Source organism: Miniopterus schreibersii, assembly GCF_964146895.1.
Source record: "Miniopterus schreibersii genome assembly, chromosome: 3".
NCBI classification, from domain to species: domain Eukaryota; kingdom Metazoa; phylum Chordata; class Mammalia; order Chiroptera; family Miniopteridae; genus Miniopterus; species Miniopterus schreibersii.
In genome coordinates, this window is record NC_138103.1 from 30,668,145 (window position 1) to 30,682,576 (window position 14,432).

The window sequence follows — 14,432 nt, forward strand, 5'->3', positions numbered from 1 at the left end:
AAGGGAGGGAGAGGGGAGGAGCCTGGGTGCTGAGAAAGTTTATGGGGAAAGTTTAGCAGGGCGAGGAACCGATCGGTAGCTGATTACTCTGCTGCTCCTCAGGAGGCTCGGTGAGTGGGCTAGTGACATCGAGGCTGCAGCCAGTGGAGGGACTCTAGAATTTATGGGAGGAGTCTTGGGGGGGGGGTCACCAAAGCTGGAAAGGACAGAGGGCTGGAATTGAGGGTAATGGGAGGAGACAGAGATGGGTGGAAGGAATAGAAGAAATCGGGACACAGGAGTCTGGTGCAGGGCTGGATCCTAGGGGCTGTGTTGGGGAAGGGATGCCAGAGGGGGCAGGTCCCTAAGTAGCAAATATGGATTTCTCTGTCTGGAGTTATTCCTGGCTGTCTTGGAAGGGGGCTGTCTGGGCTTGTTGGAAGGGCTGTGGCCCGCTGAGGTTGTGGGTTATAATCCGAAGGGGTGGGTAGGACTCCCAGTTGATTAGGAAACTGGGGCCTGGGAAAGAATTCCAAACTCAGTGTTTGTCAGTATCTTTGTCTCGTAGTTTCTCTTTCTCCAGCCCCACCTTCTCAGTCTCCTCTGGGTGCACTGATGGGGTTGAAAAGTGGGAATGGGGGTGTGTGAGGGGGTGTCGGGCAATCTGGGTTTTGTAAGTAACCGCACATCTCTCCCAGCCCCTCCCACACTGGGGTGGACCCTGTGCTGAGAGGGAAAAGAGATGCCTGAGTTTAGACCAGATTACTTTTACTCATTACAGTCACTCCTGTGGGCTCACCTCTCTGGTTCATCTGTCTGACCTGCATTCCCTTCTTATGTCTTTCCCTCTCAACCTCCACCTGGGGCTCTTCATTCCGATCTGTCACAGACAGCAGCTCAGGAGAGAGCTAGGGCCTGGAGATGTCTACGTCACTGTCATATGAACAGATTGGTCTGATCTTTCTTGCAGGATCTCTTTCTCCCCTTTCCTTCCAAGCCCCTGAGGCTCAGGGACAAACTATAGGTGCAGGTTGGGGGAGCTGGAGGCAGATGGCAAAGCAGTAGTTGTGGGGCCACCTAGATCTGGCTATAGAGAGCGCGCGCGCGCGCGCACACACGTGAATTAGTCTCAGCTGCAACAGCGGGAGAGAAGGCTCTACCCTTTGCTTAGACTCTCCTCCTTCCCCTCATTTCCCTTCTAGACGCTGACAGAGGCAAAAATCTGCTAACTCAGGGGGCAGACTCAACCAGGGCTGCAAACAGGCCTGGGGAATGACTCCCAATCTCGAGCCTGAGCCTTCTGCAGCTGCAAGGCTATCTCAAGCTGTCTCTGCCTCTGTGCTTTGCCCTTGCCCTGTCAACCTTCCCTGTGCCACATGGGCCCTCTGTCTCCTACCAGGACCATGCGCCTCTGGGGGCCTCGGAGCCTGGGGGTGGCTTTAGGAGTCTTCATGACCATCGGATTTGCCCTCCAGCTCTGGGGTGGGCCCTTCCAGAGGAGGTGAGTTTCATCTTGCCCCAATGCCTGATATATGCCCCCCACTTGCTCACTCCTTCCAATCCTACTTGAGGCTGTGACTCCTGGGAACTTGGAGGAGGCTCCACATCCTCTGTCCTTGCTGCACAAGATGCCCATCCACCTGCTGGTGAAGGACAGGGCACTTTCCCTCCCATCTCTCCCCAGGTTACCTGGGCTGCAGCTCCGACAGCCCTGGGCCCCATCCCCAGGACCAGCTGTTCCATCCTGTCTGCCCCGGCAGCAACTGGTATTCCTGAAGACGCATAAATCCGGGAGCAGCTCTGTGCTGAGCCTGCTTCATCGCTATGGGGACAAACGTGGGCTGCGCTTCGCCCTCCCCACCCGCTACCAGTTTGGCTACCCAAGGCTTTTCCAGGCCTCTTGGGTCAAAGGCTTCCACCCTCAGGGTGGAGGCACCCAGCCCCACTTCCACATCCTCTGTCATCACATGAGGTTCAACCTGAAAGAGGTGAGGGGTGTAGAGGGCGTGGGTGGGACTGGAGAGGGATGGGATCAGGCCTGTGGCCAAGACCATAAGTTGGGCATGGGGCCACAAAGGTGAAATTTCCTGTTCTCTCCTCAGCTGTCCTTCCCCTAGTAGTTTCTGAGAGTTTAAGTCCTGACCCCTCCCATCTGGTGAATACTCATCTCCTTCCTTGACCAACTATTCCAGCTGGTGTCAGCACCCTGCCAACTCTGAATCCCATCCCCACTCTCCCTCCAGTTGCCCCTTGCCCTTCTTGGCCCCTTCCATTGACACCACCAGGACCTCTGCTTAGTCACTGCCCTCTGACCTGTTTTCCCCTCACTCCCCTTAACATGTCTGCCAGATTTTGAAAATCACATATGGCCCAGCCTGGACACCCTGAGAGCCTCAGTTCTAAATGGGGGAGATGGCTACATGAGCTCACATGTTTAATCGAACACACACAGAAACCTGAAAGCTCTTGGAGGAAGAAAGTCAATGTGCAAATGAAAACATACAGGGAAGAGACTAACTTTTATTGAATACTTCCTGAGTTCTGGGTACTAATGTTACCATCACCTTGCCAGGAAGGCATTATAAGTGCCTCCATTATACAGAAGAGGAGATTGAGACTCTGAGAGGCTAAGTGACTGGTCTCTTGTTAATCAGATTTGAAACCAGGCCCATCTACTCCAAAGTCAAAGTGCCTTTCGTAGCATGTGTGCATATGCATGTTTGTATTTGGAACTATGGGGAGAATATTCATCAAAAAGAGGTAGGTTTTAAAGAAAAGGGTGGGCATAATTTTGTAGTAAGGAGAACACTAGGCATTCTTGGAGGGAGCAAAATATCAGCAAAGACATGGTGGTGTGGATGTGTGTGTAAAAGGTGTGTGTGGGGGGTGGTGGTAGAACTTCAGTGGGGGCTGCAGACACACTCCTGATTAAGCCAGAGCTGGAGAAAGCAGCTGAGGAACATGAGTGGGATCTAATGGGCAATGAGGGCCCACTGCTGGGAGTGAGGCAATGACAACAATCTCTGAAGCAGGTTTCTCCAGGGGTTAGGATGATGACCTTCATCGTCACTACCATTCATTGACTACCTATTGTGTTCTATGTATTTCCACATTTTTCAAGGTAAGTGTTACCCAGATTTATAGATGGAGGAATGAAGGCTCTGAGAAATTCAATAAACTGCCCAAAGTTACATAACTGGTAAATGGCTGAATTGGGATTTTATTCCAGGTCCACCTGATGCCACAGACTATTCTCTACATTGTTCTCTTCTTCCTTCAAAGAGACACAGAGTTCACCAGCTCTGCTCTGCAGGCATGCCCATATTAGCAGAGCAGTTTGGAAGAAATCATGTCTGAGAGTCGGGTTCAATGACAGAGTCACATTCAGAGGCAGAAACCCTTCAGGGAACCCGAGAGCTGGTTTCTGATGTGCATCTACCTAGTTGAGCCTGATTCCCACCTTCCTTCTTGCTGAGAAGTGGAATCGAATGTCCCAGTCCTCAGGGAAACTCCCTACCAGGTGGCCATGGCTCCCAGTGTCCAGTCCAGAGGTGTCTTTTGCTCTCCAAGATGCCCTGGGTCCCCAGAAGTGCCCTGTCCTTCGGCCATCCTGGACTTGTCTGCCCACCTATACCTGAGACAGCATTATGGTTGCCTCTCTATTTGCTGCCAGTGACCCCCACCCCTACTGAAGAGGCCTGAGGCCAGTTCCTTTCTTGGAGCAGTGACCAAGAGTACCAGGGTAGGCACTGAATAGTTTTTTGTTGGAGAAGTGAACACAAAGTTTGCTTCTTAGAGGTTTTATTGACCAAGGCAGACAGAAATGCTAAAGGAAATACATGTTCTCCAGGTGCTTCCCACGTTGCAGGTTCCTTCACATCCTTTATCCCATGTAACCTCCATAATCAGTTGGGAAGGAAGGTACGAGTATCCCCATTTGTAGATGAGCAAACTGAGTCTTAGAGTCATTAGTAACTTACCCAAGACCTGTCAGCTAGTGAAGAAAGTTGGGGTTCCTAGTAGAGCTGTCAGGAGGAGGTCTGAGGAAGCTGGGGGATCTGCGGGCACTAGGCTTGCAATTAGTTTCTTCCTGGCCCACTTCTTTCTTCCTATGTCTGTTTTTTCTCCTCTGCAGGTACTTCAGGTCATGCCTTCTGACAGCTTCTTCTTTTCCATTGTTCGAGACCCAGCGGCTCTGGCCCGCTCTGCCTTCTCCTACTATAAATCCACCTCATCGGCCTTCCGCAAGGCACCTTCCTTGGCTGCCTTCCTAGCTAATCCTCGAGCCTTTTACAGACCTGGGGCCCGGGGCGACCACTATGCGCGCAACTTGCTATGGTTCGACTTTGGCCTCCCTTTCCCCCCCGAGATGAGGACCAAGAGAGGATATCCTCAGCCCCCCAGAGACCCCAAGACTCCAGAGCTGCATGTCCTGACTTCTGGCATTGGCTCTCGAGCCCACACCCTAGATACCAATACTCTCTTTCATCCTGCTCCCACTGCTGCTGATGGTCACAGCCAGACGTCCAGCCATGCTGCTTTAGGTTTGGGGTCTTCATCTTTCATCCAGTGGAGTCTGGCCTGGCTGGACTCTGTCTTTGACTTGGTCTTGGTGGCAGAGTACTTTGATGAGTCATTAGTTCTGCTGGCAGATGCCCTGTGCTGGGGTCTAGATGATGTGGTGGGCTTCATGCACAATGCCCAGGCTGGAAATGAACAGGGCAGAAGCACTGTCAGCAATGGTGGACTGACCGCTGAGGACAGGCAGCTAACTGCAAGGGCTCGAGTCTGGAACAATCTGGACTGGGCTCTTTATGTTCACTTCAACCGTAGTCTGTGGGCACGAATAAAGCAATACGGCCAGAGTCGGCTGGAGAGTGCAGTGGCGGAGCTCCGGGCTCGCCGAGAGGCCCTGGCTAAACATTGTCTGCTAGGGGGTGAGGCTTTAGACCCCAAATACATCACTGACCGACGGTTCCGTCCTTTCCAGTTTGGGTCAGGTAAGGTTTTGGGATATGCACTTCGGAGTGGACTAAGCCTCCAAGACCAGGAGGAGTGTGAGCGCCTGGCTACCCCAGAGCTACAGTACAAGGACAAGCTAGATGCCAAGCAGTTCCCTCCAAAAGTCTCTCTGCCCCTCAAGACCTCAAAGGTACTCTCCCCTTAGGCATTAGACCACTGAATCTTAGGTTAAAGAGCATTAGACCACTGAGTCTTAGGTTAAAAAGCAGTTAAGCTACAAGACACATGTGACAAGTGTGTGGGCCAGCCAGATGCCATTTCTGCTTCCCTCAGAAAGCAAGTCTGCCCCCTACAGGATTATTGGAACTTTGCACTGATGTGGCCCTAAAGTCCTCCAGGCTGTGCGAAGGAATTCAGTTGTTCAGCTACTAGCAGCACTCCTCCGTCCCCGTTTTGCCCCTTCCCCTTTCCAGCCCCCTGGCAGGTCCATGTACCACTCTCAAAGGCTCCCTGGAGGAGCAAACCATGGTGTAAGCCAGAGAAAGTTTGGGACACGGTGGATTAGAATAATCCGTCCATTTCTCTATGAAATGTTTGTTACTGAGCTATGCTCATTTCACTATGAAATACTTGTTGAATGAATAAATCATTTGAAACTTGGACTTGCTTTATGTAGGGCAGAAAGGGAAGGGGATGGAGCATCTTCCTCGGGAAAGCAGAGGTGGAAGGGCTTCTTTTAATTTTAATATTACTTCTCTAAAAAGCCTGTCTATAGTCTCTCCTAAATCCTTCTTGCTGCATCCTAACCACAGCCGAACCCCGCCCCTCTCCCCTGAGGTCGGGTCAACCACAAATTCCGGGGCCTCAGAGGCCACGCCCCCTCCCTTCCGCTTCCGGCTTTTCTCCAGTCATTCGGCCCCGCACCGGTTCCGGCCCTACGGGGTCTCGGTTCCGGGTTCGCTGTCCCGGTTCCCGGCCCCGGCCCCGCGCGCAGTCCCCGTCGGGTGTCGGGACTCCCCGCTACCCCAGCTGCTGGCTCTCCACCACCCCGGCCCGCCCTGCCCCTGGCCCGCGCAGTCCTCGCCGCCCCATGGAGTCCCAGTGCGACTACTCGATGTACTTCCCGGCAGTGCCGCTGCCACCGCGCGCGGAGCTGGCTGGGGACCCGGGCCGGTACCGGGCGCTGCCCCGGCGCAACCATCTCTACCTGGGAGAGACTGTCCGCTTCCTGCTGGTGCTTCGCTGCCGGGGGGGCGCGGGCTCCAGCGCCGGGGGGGGCCCGGGCTTGGGCTCCCGAGGGGCCTGGGCAGAACTGGCAACCACCCTGGCAGCCCTGGCCTCGGTCAGCGCCGGAGGCGGGGCGTCCGGGGGCGGTGGCCCCGGCGACCAGGATCCCGAACCCCCAGGGGGCGGGGATCCTGGCGGTGGGGTGTTGTTTCGAGGCTGCAGCCCCCTTCTAACCCACGGCCCGAGCCCTGCTACCTCAGGGGGAGTGACCACGGTGAGAAGCTGGGGTGACACGGCACAGGACCGAGGGGTGATTTGCTGGGCTCCAAAGAACGGAGAGGAGAGGGACACCGGAGGGAAGCTGGGGGCAGATGACGGATGAGAAGAGGGGAGGGCAAGAAGAACCAGGAACCTCTTAAAGGGAACGCCGCGGCTGCCACTCTCTCCTGACCTCTTCACCCCTTTCACACCCCTAGCTGCCTGTGGAGGAACCAATTGTGTCCACAGATGAGGTCATCTTCCCACTCACTGTTTCACTGGATAGACTGCCCCCAGGGACACCTAAGGCCAAGGTAAGATTGGCAAGGGGTGGAGCTGTTGTCCTAATTCAGATGTCCTCTCTAAGGCCGGCTGTCTGTCTCTCCTCTTGACTGTGGCTGTGTCCCCTGTGCTCAGATTGTAGTAACTGTATGGAAGCGGGAGGTTGAGGCACCAGAGGTCAGAGATCAAGGCTACCTGCGCTTGCTGCAGACCCGATTTCCTGGGGAGACCTTCCGGGGAGAGCAGAGTGCTTTCAAGGCCCAAGGTGGGGAGAACGCAGGAGAAAATGGAGTCTGGAATTTGGGGGACAGAGTAGAGGGGTGCCTTATCTGAAAAGCGAAAGATTAGAGCTGTGGGTTGGAGGTGAGGTCTGCGCCCAGCCCATCAATTCTTGCCTCTGCCCTCTCCCGCAGTGAGTACCCTGCTGACTCTGCTGCCCCCTCCAGTTCTGAAATGCCGCCAGTTCACTGTGGCTGGAAAACACTTGACTGTTCTCAAGGGTGAGCAGATTGGCAGCTCAGGTCTTGGGTAGTAGCAAGGGCATTGACTGGGTTGCAGTTACCCTGTCCAGGCTGGTGGGGATAGGTCCATTTTGGGGTGATTAAGGTGGGGTGTGAGGGGTCCAGATAATCACTCTGAGCTGGGTTGGTTACTTTGACAGTGCTGAACAGCTCCTCCCAGGAGGAAATTTCCATCTGGGATATCCGAATTCTCCCAAACTTCAATGCCAGTTATCTACCTGTCATGCCTGATGGCTCTGTGCTGCTGGTGGACAATGTCTGGTGAGATCCTGGGGAGGGGCAGGGCTGTAAAGTGGTGGGAATGGGAGCAGGGCCAAGAGCTCTGGCATGAAAAGATCCAGTTCTGTCCCCTTTCTTCTGAACTAGTCACCAATCTGGGGAGGTCTCCATGGGCTCCTTCTGTCGGCTCCCTGGTACCTCTGGCTGCTTCCCCTGCCCACTCAGTGCCCTGGAGGAACACAACTTCCTGTTTCAGCTGAGAGGGGGTGAGCAGCCACCTCCAGGGGCCAAGGAGGTGAGTATAAGACGCTGGTGATTTCAAGGAAAAAGGTTAAGAAAAAGCAGTGGGAGGGAAAGGCTAGGGGATTGCCTAAAGATGAGGGGATCTCTGAACACATAATGGTTCCCTCTGCCCCTCCCACAGGGCCTAGAAGTCCCCCTGATTGCTGTGGTTCAGTGGTCCACCCCAAAGCTACCCTTCACCCAGAGCATCTATACCCACTACCGGTGAGTGTGTGGGAACCCCTAGTGGGTACCACCCTGTTCACCTTTGTTTCAAAATATAGATCCTGCTTTTCTCTCTCACTGCTTCTAGTCTGCCCAGCATTCGCCTGGATCGCCCGTGCTTTGTGATGACTGCTTCTTGTGAGTCCCCAGTTCAGACCTACGAGCGTTTCACTGTCACCTACACGCTGCTCAACAATCTCCAAGACTTCCTTGCTGTGAGGCTCGTGTGGACCCCAGAGCACGCACAGGCTGGTAGGTTGCTGCCAGGCTGGGCCCTTGTCCCGAAGGAGGAGAGAGGAAAGGAAGAAGTCATGGAGGTGGGTGACTTGTGGCAGGCTGCTTTGGCTCTGTACCTCAGTGGTCTCCAGTGTCACAAATGGAGAGTTTAGAGAGGCAGTGGGGCAGAATGATTTAAGAACACTGACCCTGGTGCTGGCTCACTGGTATGTTTGATTTCTACCTCATCATTTACAAGCTGTGTGACCCTGGGGAGGTTACTTAACCTCTCTGAGCCTCAGATTCCTCATCCCTAAAATGGAGAAAATAATACTGTTCACCACCACCCCCATAAGGTTGTTATGGTGATTTAAAGATTTAATGTATATGAAGTGGTTAGAATAGACCTCAGCAACACAGTAAACACAAGCTATTATTTATAACATTTGGGAAAAGAAATACTCAGTTTACTCCAAGAGTTACTTTGAGGCTCAAACGAGACTACTCGTGGAAGCCCCTGGCTGTACAGATTTGTTTACTGGTTGCTATTTCTGCCTTCCCAGGAAAGCAGCTGTGTGAGGAGGAGCGCCGGGCCATGCAGGCTGCCCTAGACTCCATTGTCTGCCACACGCCCCTCAACAACCTTGGCTTTTCCCGGAAGGGCAGTGCACTCACCTTCAGTGTGGCCTTCCAGGCTCTAAGGACAGGGCTCTTTGAGGTGGGCTGGGGAGGCACTGGAGAGGGGCTAGATGTGTTGTGGGTGATGTTGGGATGGGAGGCATCAGGGCTGCTAGCTTCTGGAGATAAAATACAATGGATGGTACTAAAAAGCCAGGCCGAGGGAAGGTGGCATATAGATCCAATATTGGCCTGTCAAGGGGGAAGATGATTTGAAAGGAGGTCTAGGGCCTGGAAGCCAAATGGGAATGCTGATTTGTGTCTTTCCACCCCAGCTGAGCCAGCACATGAAACTAAAGCTACAGTTCACTGCTAGTGTATCCCATCCTCCGCCCGAGGCCCGGCCCCTCTCTCGAAAGAGCAGTCCTAGCAGCCCAGCGGTCCGGGACTTAGTGGAGCGGCACCAGGCTAGCCTGGGCCGGTCTCAGTCCTTCTCCCACCAACAGCCCTCCCGCAGTCACCTCATGAGGTATGGATCCAAGGGAGGGGTGCCACTGGACTCAGTAGAGGCTGGAATTGGAGAGGGAGCAAGAAGAGGCCCTGAGGTCTAACCACAGCCCACATCCTCTGCCTTCCTCCAGGTCTGGCAGTGTGATGGAGCGCAGGGCCATCACACCCCCTGTGGCCTCCCCAGTTGGCCGCCCCCTCTACCTGCCCCCAGAAAAGGCTGTGCTCTCTCTGGACAAGATTGCCAAGCGCGAGTGCAAAGTCCTGGTGGTGGCGCCTGTGAAGTAGCACCTTGCCAGCTCTTTTACACTCCCAGAAATCAGATGCTTCTGGAGGGGGTCCTTGTTCCAGGCTGTGCCTCCCTAGGGATTCCTCCTACTGTGGGTGAGGAGGCCCAACAGGGTTGCCTGTCTGTGTCTGCTGATGAGGGAAGAAGCTGTGAAATGGGCGGGTATGTCTGCATCATTAAACCAACAGTATTTCCCTGACTTCCTGGGGGGGCTGGCCCCACCCCTTGGTCAGGGCAAGGGTTCCAAGAGTTCCCTTGTTCCCCGCCTTGTTCCCTGGTTCTAAGTTTACAGTGTTTTCTCATTCCTGTTAAGTTGTCTTTTGTGCCTCTGACATTCCCTCCCACTTACCCATACACTCACCCACCCACCCACCCTACCACTGAGATTAGAGGGTGGTGATGGTAAAGGGAGCCAGACAATGACCGTCTCAGAGGTGAGGGGAGATAGCTAGGTGGCCTCCTCCTGCCCCTCATGTTTACGTTTGCAGCCTGAAGCACTTTAAGTTGTGTGGGGGTTTTGGTTTTTTTGTGTCTGTCCCTGTAACTTATTCTCCAACTACTGCTTCCAACTGAAATAAGACTATTAAATGCCTGTTCAGGAGGGAGAAGAATGACTGTTGTTTGTGTGTTGGTGGAAGGAACAGAGACCTAAGGACTCAAAATGATTTCCTTCAGCATGCATGCCAAATAGCTCCTCTCAGCTTCCTTCCCCCATTTCTTTTGATCCTCAGTTGTATATGCCCAGAGGTACCCTAGCTCCACCCCTCTGGGCCTTTCTTCTTAGAATGTAGAAGACATGGGTGTAGCACACACACCCCCCCCCCCCCGCCCCCTCACTGTACACACATCCCTGAGCCTGGGAACATCTGAATTATGTTTATTAGGAGAGAGGGAGGCTCCCTTGTCCTCACTCTTAACACAGTGCAGAGTCACCAAGCCTCTGCCCTTCCAGGTAATAGCATAGTGGGGAGGGAGAGGGTGAACAGAAAGCCTTAGTTCTAAAAACAGGCCAAAAAAGAGGAGAAGGTTTACATTTTCCTCATCACAGAGGGCTCATGGACCCAATCCACCTCTGCCCCTCGCCCTTGGCAGGCTCAGACGTCAATGGGCTCCCGGCCTCGGTTCTGTCTCTTCACCACAAACACCCTCTGTCCTGACACGGTCACCAGCAGCGTGTGTTCTCCAAAGACCACTGGAGGGGAGACACACCTTCCCAAGCCCCAGGAGAGGGAAGGGAGCACAGAGTTAGTGGGGTGCAATGGCCTTCATGGGGTCACACACAAACTGGCTGGGATCAAGAGCCAAAGAAACTCAGTGGTTCAAGGCTCAGAGATCTGAAGATGGGACATCTATATTCAATCCCTTTCTCTTACTTTCTCATACTTCTGAGAAAGTAAGTATGAGAAAGGGGTGAATCCCAAAGGGAAGAAAGTGGCCAGAACCAGGGACCCCAGGGGGAGATGGTAGAGGGTGATAGGAGACAAGTTTTTTTCTCTGAGGAGAGCACCCCCACCTCTGGGAGCACCCCACTTCCCATCACCAGGGGCTGGGGCTCACCCGACAGGCGCTTGAAGGGTATGTTCATGCCATGGTGTAGCCGGAAACCGCAGGCTGTGCTGACCAGCTCAGAGATGGCACTGGCTGCCTGCTCATCATTCTCTAGATCCCCAGATGACTGCATGCAGACAGGGAAGGAAGATGGCAGAAATTAGGGAACAGAATTGGGAAAGAATTCAGGAACATCACTTTGGCTCTAGCATTGGTACTTTCTTCCTCTCCACTTCCTAGCACCCCCCGAGGTCACCCCAGTTTTGGAAAAACAAACCTAAAATTTTCCTATGATGTTGCCCCTCTAGATGCCATACTGGTTCTCATGCTTATACTGGGCTTCCCCTGATGAGCAGTGACTCTCATTCATTTCTTTACTGACCATTCTTTTCTAATCTTTGAAATTCAATTTCTCTCCCTGTCCCCACTTACTTGATAAAACCACATTCTCAAACATCAGTGCCCACCCACCACTGACTTGTTCAAGGTTCCATCTTTTCCTCAGTCTTCCCAGTTGCATGGTCTGCAGAATCTGAAACAAACATCCCTTTTGTCCTTGACCCCCTTTCTATTACCTAGCCCTTCGGTAATGATGTCACAGTAGCCTGGTCTTCCTCTTTTCTGGTGACTGTTGCAATTTCTCCCTACTTCCTAGATATGAGCTGTCCACTAGGTTAAGTTCAATGCCTTTTGATCTCTTGGACATTCTGTACCTCTGTTTCCTCATCTGTAAATTGGAGACAACAGTACCTATCTTATGGGCTCTTGAGGGTTCCGTGAGATAATATTGGTAAGGTGTTTAGAAGAGCTCCTAGCAATATAAACTGCTGTTATTCTATGTCAAATTTGTTGTCTAAAGTTAAGCCATCAAACCCGGTAGGGCGTGGCTCAGCGGTTGTGCATCAACCTATGATTCAGGAGATCTCGGTTGGATTCCCAGTCAGGGCACACCCCCGGGGTTGCAAGCTCGATCCCTGGTGGGGGACCTGCAGGAGGCAGCTGATCAATGACTCTCTCATTGATGTTTCTCTCTCCCCCCTTACCTCTCCCATTCTCCAATTAACTTCCTTTAGTAATTTCCTGTTAAAGGCACCATCATTCTAGGCTTAAGTCCAAAGTCTTACTGAATGGAGAAATACCTTCTCTATTACCTATCTCTAGTCATTATGAAGATATATTGATTCTTCCTTTAAATTCTCTTCTCTCCTTGTTCCTTCTCATTGCCACTAGTCCAGACATACATAGATATCCTTCCGCAGCAGCCTTCCTGCTTCTGGATCCCTCCCTTCCGGCCCATCTTCGCACCTAATAGAACAATCTTGCTTAACTATTTCTCCGCTCATGTTTCTGTTCAAAAACCCTTCAAAGCTCAGATTACCCGTCATGAAAGGCCTCACCCAATTAGATCTTTCCTTAACACATCCTTTTCTTCTCCCAAACCTTTCCAAACTTTTCAACATAAACCCACCATTAAGTCAGACAGGCGGGTGTCACTCCTGAAAATATATCCGCCTCTCAGCCCTCTCCTTTTCTGCATGTTCACAACTATCCTTCCTTTAAGCCCAGCTGAATTTTTATGTCCTCCAAGGATTCCTTGTCATAACACAAGTTATAACTTTAAGGGTTGAATCCTTCATTTTCTGGACTCCTTCAGGGGTCTTTACCACTGGCATTGCTTTCAACTTTTAACCTTAAGCCTTGTCTCTAGCTACACTGAAAACTTCTAGAGCTAACACTATATTGTACTATGGAACAAAATACAAAACCTCTTCAATAAATACCAAATAAAGACATATTAGAGAATAACTTGGGTAATACCAGTTATCAACACCTGTAACCTGTAGTTGTCTGACTTTGGTAAAGTTAGTAAACCCTTTTACTTCAGAACAGTTACCACACTAAGATTCCGGAGATTTAATTATTAAGAGCTTACTATATGCCAGGCATGATACCAATTAAGACCAAATTAGGTCAAACTGGGCAATGTTAGAAAAAATCACCGGGCCATGTGTACTTGGGGGGTACCCCCTCCCTTGCCCAGAACGCACCGCCAGCACTGCGCCTTCACTCAGCACCAGGTAACCGAGCTGATCAGGAATTCGCTCCAGCCCCTGGGTCAGTGCAGAAGTCTGGTGGGTAAAGATGCAATCAGTCAGAAGCGCTGCTAGGAGGATGGCCCTCGATACTCTTCACTTGCAACCGAGTCTCTCATGACCCGCCCCTGACCTCCTTCTCTTTCCCAAGCGAGGACCCTTCCAGACCCTTTTCTCTCTACATGGCCATTGTCAACACTGATATTCTTGAACCTCGCTCTGTCCTCACCCTCCGCTCCTGGGCTCCCTTAGCCTTCCACATCCCACCACTGCTACCCCCGGAGGCGTTCGTAGCCCCAGTAGCCAATTCTCCATGTGACCAGCTCCTCCTCCGCAGACTACAACCTCCCACAGATCCCTCCTCGGCCTTCAACGTTGCCACTCTTCCCATCTCCAATCCCTCTCCGTGCAGGGGCGAACAGGAGGGGAGGAGAGACTGCGGGCCCAGGAAGGGGCAACCGAAGAGATTGGGAACAGGGTCGCGGAACCCCCAGCGCGTCTTCCCGCGCATGCGTGCTCACTCACCATCGCAGCCTTAGGTGGTGTGGGGCGCGCCCTACCAGATAGGTAGCTTCCGGCTCCAGACCCAGGTCACGTGCTCCCACCAGGCCGTCTCCTCCTCCTGCCTTGCGCCCTGGACTTCAGCCCCGCCCCCAGAATGCGATTGGAGCTTTACTACGTCATCAGGCTTAATTTGCCACTGCAGAGAGCCGCTTTTCGGAGGCTCACGCGGATTGGTCGTAAGTCTTTAACACCCCTCTCCCCGCCCCTCGCCCAGGGAGCCGGAGAAGAAGCGGGAGGAGTTGGCAAAGGGGTGGACCCGGAGGGGCGGGGCTGGAGGGAGCAGGGTGGGAGCCTGCGTGCTGAAGGGTGGGCGGGCTTTCTGTCCGGGCTAGACTGCCCACAAAGGCGACCAAGCGGGAGAAGAAAGAGGAAGAGCGTGACTTGCCTGTGAAAAGCTATTTAAATATTCTTCTTCCGCTCACTCTAGACAGCTGTCTGTTTAAGATAAGGATTTGTTCCCGAAACGTTGTTTCTTCCTGGGATTCTATGAGGAGCCATGTGATGATGAATTGAGTCCCCCGCTGGGCAAGACAGCTTCAACACTGAATGCTCTCTGCCAGGAAAAAATTAGAAACAGTCATTTTTTTAAATATATGGGCGTCATATAGGAATTTTGTGTTTTAATTTAAATAGTTTCTAGAC

At 52.6% G+C, this 14,432-nt stretch overlaps 3 protein-coding genes across 11 annotated transcripts in view; 2 read left to right on the forward strand and 1 right to left on the reverse strand.

Moving 5' to 3' along the window:
* Positions 1 to 22: 22 nt before the first annotated feature.
* Positions 23 to 5,603, forward strand: GAL3ST4 (galactose-3-O-sulfotransferase 4). Of its 2 annotated transcripts, none has more exons than XM_081133533.1 (4): positions 23 to 110; positions 1,182 to 1,480; positions 1,664 to 1,967; positions 4,115 to 5,603. In XM_081133533.1, the coding sequence occupies exons 2-4, from the start codon at positions 1,356 to 1,358 to the stop codon at positions 5,144 to 5,146; spliced, it is 1,461 nt and encodes a 486-aa protein (XP_080989659.1). In that variant the 5' UTR covers positions 23 to 110; positions 1,182 to 1,355; the 3' UTR covers positions 5,147 to 5,603. The 2 variants fall into 2 exon arrangements, with proteins under 2 accessions (XP_080989659.1, XP_080989660.1); XM_081133534.1 differs by having other exon boundaries at positions 26 to 110; positions 1,379 to 1,480.
* Positions 5,604 to 5,930: 327 nt separating this feature from the next.
* TRAPPC14 (trafficking protein particle complex subunit 14) lies at positions 5,931 to 10,309 on the forward strand. 3 transcript variants are annotated; one of them, XM_081133530.1, is made up of 11 exons: positions 5,931 to 6,442; positions 6,645 to 6,740; positions 6,844 to 6,973; positions 7,122 to 7,208; positions 7,370 to 7,490; positions 7,596 to 7,743; positions 7,873 to 7,955; positions 8,044 to 8,207; positions 8,735 to 8,889; positions 9,125 to 9,318; positions 9,431 to 10,309. In XM_081133530.1, the coding sequence occupies exons 1-11, from the start codon at positions 6,032 to 6,034 to the stop codon at positions 9,582 to 9,584; spliced, it is 1,743 nt and encodes a 580-aa protein (XP_080989656.1). In that variant the 5' UTR covers positions 5,931 to 6,031; the 3' UTR covers positions 9,585 to 10,309. The 3 variants fall into 3 exon arrangements, with proteins under 3 accessions (XP_080989656.1, XP_080989657.1, XP_080989658.1); XM_081133531.1 differs by having other exon boundaries at positions 7,674 to 7,743; XM_081133532.1 differs by lacking the exons at positions 6,844 to 6,973; positions 7,122 to 7,208 and having other exon boundaries at positions 6,340 to 6,442.
* A 137-nt stretch (positions 10,310 to 10,446) lies between these two features.
* Positions 10,447 to 14,432, reverse strand: part of LAMTOR4 (late endosomal/lysosomal adaptor, MAPK and MTOR activator 4) — a 38,271-nt gene continuing 34,285 nt past the window's right edge. For 3 of the 6 annotated variants that reach the window (XM_081133538.1, XM_081133537.1, XM_081133539.1), the window contains 4 exons: positions 13,752 to 14,343; positions 13,182 to 13,262; positions 11,143 to 11,260; positions 10,447 to 10,777 (listed from right to left, as the gene is read on the reverse strand). In XM_081133538.1, coding sequence (XP_080989664.1) covers positions 10,680 to 10,777; positions 11,143 to 11,260; positions 13,182 to 13,262; positions 13,752 to 13,754 — 300 coding nt within the window. In that variant the 5' untranslated portion in view covers positions 13,755 to 14,343 and the 3' untranslated portion in view covers positions 10,447 to 10,679. Of the gene's footprint in view, positions 10,795 to 11,142; positions 11,261 to 13,181; positions 13,263 to 13,751; positions 14,344 to 14,432 lie in introns of those variants that run through there. The other 3 variants (XM_081133540.1, XM_081133541.1, XM_081133542.1) reach the window with 2 other exon arrangements.